Source organism: Pseudonaja textilis, chromosome 15 (assembly GCF_049901715.1).
Source record: "Pseudonaja textilis isolate UNSWEBS1 chromosome 15, rPseTex1.2, whole genome shotgun sequence".
NCBI classification, from domain to species: Eukaryota; Metazoa; Chordata; class Lepidosauria; order Squamata; family Elapidae; genus Pseudonaja; species Pseudonaja textilis.
Genome location: NC_142004.1, coordinates 12508271 through 12514781, shown reverse-complemented (window position 1 = coordinate 12514781; position 6511 = coordinate 12508271). Strand labels below are relative to the sequence as shown.

Genomic DNA, 6511 nt, shown 5'->3' with positions numbered 1-6511 from the left:
GTTGCTCTTCTATGCACTCTGTGATGACCCAGGGTGGGATACAAAACAAACACACTCACGGAAACAGGTGAAGCCCCTTTTATTCCTTCACTTTGCTTCCAAGTTCTGAATATCTTTGACGGAAGATTAAAAAAACTCCCATACGAAGAAGGAAAAAAGCAACACAAACCAGTCAAGATAAGGGCTGGAAGATGTCCACAGATAACACACACTGGGAAGGACGCCAAACTCAGAGAGGAACTATAAACCAAGATATTTACACGCTTTGTTCCCAGCATTCGCCAGTACGCAGGTCCACACTCTTATTCAGTTGTCACAGCTGCAGCCCATGAAGAGGATCAAGGCCCTCTCCTCCTCAGTGGACCACGTCTCTCCCTTATCCTCTCCTCCCTGTGTGCCCTAGGATGGATAGGGGATGGGCCTGGGTCCTCCGCTGACTGCCCAGCCGGCCTCTGCCCTTCCCCAGCCTCCTCCACCACCTCCGCTCCCTATTCACTGTTCCCCCTCTCCCTCAGAGTCAGTCTCCACCAGGGGCATGACACACTCTTTCTAGAGTCTCAACATCTCTTTATAGTGTTGTGACCAAAACTGGATGCAGTATTCTAGGTGTGGTCTTACTAGGGCTTTTTAGAGTGGTATTAGTACCTCCCTTGATCTCGATTGTATCCCTCTGTTAATGCAACTTAGGGTTGGATTGGCTTTTTTGGCTGCCGCCGCACACGGCTGGCTCGTATTTAATTGGTTGTCTAGTAAGACTCCCAGTTACTGCTATTAAGCCTGGCTTCACCCAGTCTATATGGTTTTTTTTGCCTAAGTGTAAGAAAAGTGCATCTTTCTCTACATTGCATTTCCTTAGATTTCTTTGGGTGTTGCAGATTATGTGGAGATGAGTGTGATGTTTTCTTCACCTAGCTTTGATGGCCCTTTTCTTGGCTCAGTAGCAAGAAATTAAAAGGTCAATGCCTTATTCCACCTCTTAGATAATGAAATCTAATCCAGAAGTTTCCTTTAATAGCAACATCCTACTGTAAACATTATGTAGATAACAAAGTTTATAAGATGTAACTGGATACCACAGTTCAGCTGTTCACTTCATCAGCTCCTCCTTCCTCCCCTTAATCTTACGGAGGGGGAGAAACTGGTTCCCAGCAATTTGCCATTCAAACCAACAGTGCAGTTTGCTGAAAACCACCCCACCAAATTCCAGCTGCAAATGAGAAAGGGGCTCAGGAAGCCATGGCAACCTCTCAAGGAAGCCAGCCAGCTGCCTGTCCCATCTTGAAGGGCGAGTTTGGGAAACATTTATTTAAATTCTTGAAAACAAACAAACAAAATTAAGCAGTCTTTAGTGCCAAGATTAGGGAGAAGAAGACAACAGCTGGACTATCTCCTTCGGCAGTCTGGGGCTTTGGGATTTCAAAGCAAAAAGGGGCTTTTCCGCCTGAGCCCCCCCCATCTCAAGCAGGTCCTTTACCTGGATCATAGTCCAGCTGCGGAGGGAAACTGCAGGACACCAAGGATCACAGAGCTACAGAGTTGGAAGAGACCTTGTAGGTCATCTAGTCTAAACCCCGGCCCAAGCAGGAGATCCTACACCATTTCTGACAGATGGGGAGTCCGATCCCTTCTTGAAAGCCTCCAGGGATGGCGCTCCCACTTCTTCTGAAGGCAACTTCTGTTCCATGGGTGGATTGTTTTCACTGTCAGAAAATTTCTCTTTATTTACAGGTTGCTTCTCTCCACTTTTTTCCTCTTTTTAAAAGATTGGAATGATATTGGTTCTTCTCCGTTTTTTTGCCTCTCCCCATTCCGGGAGTTCTCACAGATCACCGTCTGCAACCCCTGACATCTACCGGCTCTTTTAGTGACATCCTGGGATGCAATCCAGTGACTTGAATTCATTCCAAGCTTCTGGGTGTTTTCTCACCACTTCTTTGCCTATTTTGACTGGCCTTTTTCTCCTGTCCCCATAGTCCAGTTTCTGATACTAGGTTCCAGGAGATTTGTGAAAAGACAGGTGCAAAGTTAGAATTAAACAGTTTGGTCTTCTCTCCCAATTCCTTTACCATCTCCCCATCTGCTCCTCCCAGAGACCGTCTTCTTGTTCAGCATTTCCTTAGAGAACCCTCTGAACATGTTTTGGCATTCGTTGTGAGCCTCAGCTCATTCTGGACTTTGATCTTTATCCTTGATTTTGTAGAGAAAAGTAAAGTCTTACACTTAGGCAACAAAAACCAAAAGGACACATATAGACGGGGGGAAACCAATAGCAGGAACTGGGAGAGGGATCTTGGAGTCTTAGTGGACAACCAGCTAAATAGGAGCCAACAATGTGCAGCGGCAGCCAAAAAAGCCAATGCAATCCTAAGTTGCATTAACAGAGGGATACAATCAAGATCAAGGGAGGTACTAATATCACTCTATAAAGCCTTAGTAAGACCACACCTAGAGCACTGAATCCAGTTTTGGTCACCACACTATAAAAAAGATGTTGAGACTCTAGAAAAAGTGCAGAGAAGAGCAACCAGGATGATTAAGGGGACTGGAGGCTAAAACACATGATGAACTGTTGCCTGGCTAGTCTAGGGAAGAGAAGGACCAGGGGAGGCAGGATAGCAGTGCTTCAATATTTGAGGGGCTGCCACAGACAGGAAGGGGTCAAGCTATTTTCTAAAGCACTCGAAGGCCAGACAAAGAATAGGATGGAAACAGAACAAGGAGAGATTCAACCTGGAAATAAGGAAGAATTTGCTGACAGTGAGAGCAATCAACCCATGGAACAGAAGTTGCCTTCAGAAGTTGTGGGAGCTTCATCACTGGAAGCTTTCAAGAAGAGACTGGACTGCCATCTCTCAGAAACGGTGTAGGGCAGGGGTCTCCAACCTCGGCAACTTTAAGACTTGTGGACTTCAACTCCCAGAATTCCTCAGTCAGCTTTGTGGAGTTGAAGTCTACAAGTCTTAAAGTTGCCGAAGTTGGAGACCCCTGGTGTCGGGCCTCCTGTGGGCGGGGAGTTGGACTAGATGACCTACAAGGTCCCTTCCACCTCTGTTAATCTGTATCTTCCTGGCACCATGCCCCACCCAAATATCTGACCATTATCTGACCTTCTGCTTTCCATTTTTCTATATTTGTTCTTTAGGTTTCTCAGTTTATCAGAGGAATCAAACAGATTTGACATGTCTCTCTAAGCCAGTCACATTCAGCCTAACTTAACCTCGCAAGATGCTTATGGAGAGGATAAACAAGGCATCACCTGCTTGAGTTTCCAGAGAAAAAGCCGTTTAAAAAAACACCCTCAGGTCAAGTTTGGCTCCTACTTAGCAACCTCTGTGTCTCCTGCCTGGATTTATTTCCCACTTCTACCCCTCTAAACCTTTCCTAGAAGTCTCCCATTGAAAAAGGTTCTAGATTGGCAGAGAGGGCAAAATTAACTGCTCTAATTATTCAGGGTTTTTTTACTGCTTGGAATCCACTTTTCAATCATTGTTTTGCTTGAAACAGAAGAAACTTTGATCTTAGGTTTTGATGATTAATTTGCTCTAGAAATTGTTACTACTTAATAAATATATGAAGCAAAAAGATGAGGTTGTAACTGAATTATAGATTATACATTGGAAATCACTTTTTTTCCTTTTGCTTTTTCCTTGCATTCCTTCCCTTTCTTTTCCTTCCCCACCCCTTAATATCTTTATTTCTATCAGTATATTATATTATAATAAGGTTTAATAAAAAGGACCCAACCCTGTTTAGGATCCAAGCCAAAACAAGGTTGACCAGTTATTAATAAATAAAGAATGGTGCAAGGAATATGGATATCCGTAAAAAGGGAGGGCAGAAAAACCGAAATGATTGCCATAACTGCATGATGAAAACTTTTTCCCTTTTACTTGCCACACATAATGATGTATAAAACAAAAAAAAATGTCTTCTATATGCAGTTTCAGCCATCATCTTGACCTCTTTTCACCTTCCCCCACCCACCTTGGAAATAAAAGAGACAAAACCAGAAGGTGTTTTTTTTTTTCAAACCAGAATTGCATAAAAAATAGAATATTAAGATTAATGAGCCATAAAAAGTCCAGGTGAATCTATCTGGCCCCACAAGTGAAAAGACCGCAAAGAAGATTTACATGCAGACTTTTCCCCCGACTTTAGCCTGAATGTTGATGCAACTAAAAGTCAAACTTCTTTTTTGACATTCTCTTTGGATTTATTGTTCTGCAACTCAACAAGACAGACACAGACTCCACAGAGTAATTAAGGACTGCAGAAAAACGATTACTACCAACCTGCCTTCCATGGAGGACCTGTATGCTGCATGAGTCAAAAGAGGGCTGTGAAAATATCTACAGACCCCTCACATCCTGGACATAAATTGTTTCATCTCCTTCCCTCAAAACCATGCTATAGAGCCCTGCACACCAGAACAACCAGACACAAGGTGAGTTTTTCCCCCGAACGCCATCACTCTGCTAAACCAATAATTCCCTCAACACTGTCCAACAATTTACTAAGTTTCCATTACTATTATTATTACTATTAATCTTCTCATCATTCCTTATCACCCATCCCCCCCACTTGTGACTGTGACTGGAACATTGTCGCTTGTATCTTTACGATTTATATTGACTGTTTCCTAGTATGATTGGATTGCTTATTGTATGCCTATGACTATCATTAAGTGTTGTACCTGATGATTCTTGACGAATGTCCTTTCCACAAGGACAAATTCCTTGTGTGTAAAAATCACACTTGGTCAATAAATAATTCTATTCCATTCCATCCTTTCCTAACCTGCAGCCTGTAGCTTTTCTTTCTCAACTTTTAGCAACTTGAAGGGAGGTGCGATTTCAGCTCCCAGAATGCCCCAACCAGCACATGTGGACTTCAACTCCCAGAAATCTTTGCCAGCTGGGGATTCCTGGGAGTTGAAGTCCGCACATCTTCAAGGCGCCAAGGTGGAGAAACGGCTGGTGCAGAATCTGGCGCTCCGCCGGCGTTCCTCGCAGTCCAGCCGCAGGAGGAAAAAGGCAGACACGCATCAGCGAAGGCCCAACCCGGCCCGGCCATTTAGGAATCTGCCCCGAGCCTGCCGGCTGCCGGCAGCGCTGCGCGTCCGAGGGTCGGAGAAGGGCTGGCCGAGCGGGCCATCGCGCGGAGCCCGCGGGGACTGCAGCTAGCCCGGCCGGTCGGGGCTCCGTGCTCAGCCACGGCCAGAGGGCGGGGACGGGGGGACTCATGCCCAGGACATGCTGCTCCTGGCCCGAACGGGGCCTGGCCTTCCCCTCCCCCGCGACCCCCAACCCGGAGCAGCGGCAGGGGTCCGGGACCCCTCGTTGGGGATGCCCGAAGCTCCGCGCGCCCTCCAGGTGCGGGAAGGCTCTCGCAAGCAGAATAAGAGAAAGGTTGGGAGGCACCTGGAGGTCCTCTAGTCTAACCCCCTGCTCAAGCAGGCGAGCCTTCCTTCGGCTCCTCTTCCCCACCGCCCCGGGGGTTGCACCAAGAGCCCTGGTGCCCCGGGACTTGCAGGGGCGGTGGGGGGGGGGCGTCTCTTGCCCCCATTCTTCGGAAAGTAACCTTTCCACCTGGAAACCGGCTGGGTTGGGGCTCCTGCACTCAGCGATTCGAGCAGGGAAGCGCGTCGCCCGAGGAGCCTCTCGGCTGAGCCGGGCAGTTCCCGGCTGTTGTCTTGCAGACGTCTCAGGACCCAGTCGGGGAACATCATCAGCGCCATCGCCTTCCTGGGTCGGTCGTGGGACGCCTGCGAGGCAACTGCCGCTCTGCGAGGGGGATGGACAGATAAGGAAGGAAGGTGGCGGAGATAAGGGGTGGATGGACTATCACTATTAATCTTGGCATCACCCCTTATCGCCCATCCCCTCCCACTTGTGACTGTATGACTGTAACTTTGTCGCTTGCATCCTTGCGATCCATATGGACTGTTCGGTGGGTTCTTGTACCCTATGACTACATCATTAAGTGTTGTACCTTGTGATTCTTGACGCTTGATGAATGTCTCTTATGTATACAGGGAGCATTTGCACCAAGACCAATTCCTTGTGTGTCCGTCCAATCACACTGGCCCAATAAAGAATTCTAATCTAATCTGGATGGATGGATGAGTAAGTGAATGGAGAGGCGAATGGATGGATGGTCCAACTCAGGGAGCTCCAACGACTGCACAGAGTAGACTCGGCTCCGGTCTCCAGCCCGGTTCTTCTTGCAAAGCTTCCCCCCCCCCGCCCCCCCGAAACGAGTCTCGCAAGTGAGATGGGCGGCTATATACGTTGAATAAAATACAATCAATCCGCACAAATCCCACGCTCCGGCCAATTTCCAGCGCCCCAAAGCCTCCCCGGCTGGCTTCGCCCAGCGGAGAAGGAACCGGCGACTTTGCGGGAACGCAGCTTTTTTTTTTCCTCCCTCAGCTTGCATTGCATTGAGTTCAGTTTGCAGGAACTCACCCGCTCGGCCATCCCAGCTTTGGTGCGCATGCGTGGCCTTATTC

At 47.6% G+C, this 6511-nt stretch overlaps 1 protein-coding gene across 1 annotated transcript; it reads right to left on the bottom strand.

The window, feature by feature from the left end:
• Nucleotides 1-1591: 1591 nt before the first annotated feature.
• Nucleotides 1592-6479, bottom strand: LOC148124655 (uncharacterized). The gene is made up of 3 exons (XM_087913470.1): nt 6468-6479; nt 4293-5840; nt 1592-2187 (listed from the first exon to the last, which is right to left on the bottom strand). The coding sequence occupies exons 1-2, from the start codon at nt 6477-6479 to the stop codon at nt 4854-4856; spliced, it is 999 nt and encodes a 332-aa protein (XP_087769596.1). The 3' UTR covers nt 1592-2187; nt 4293-4853.
• Nucleotides 6480-6511: the final 32 nt, after the last annotated feature.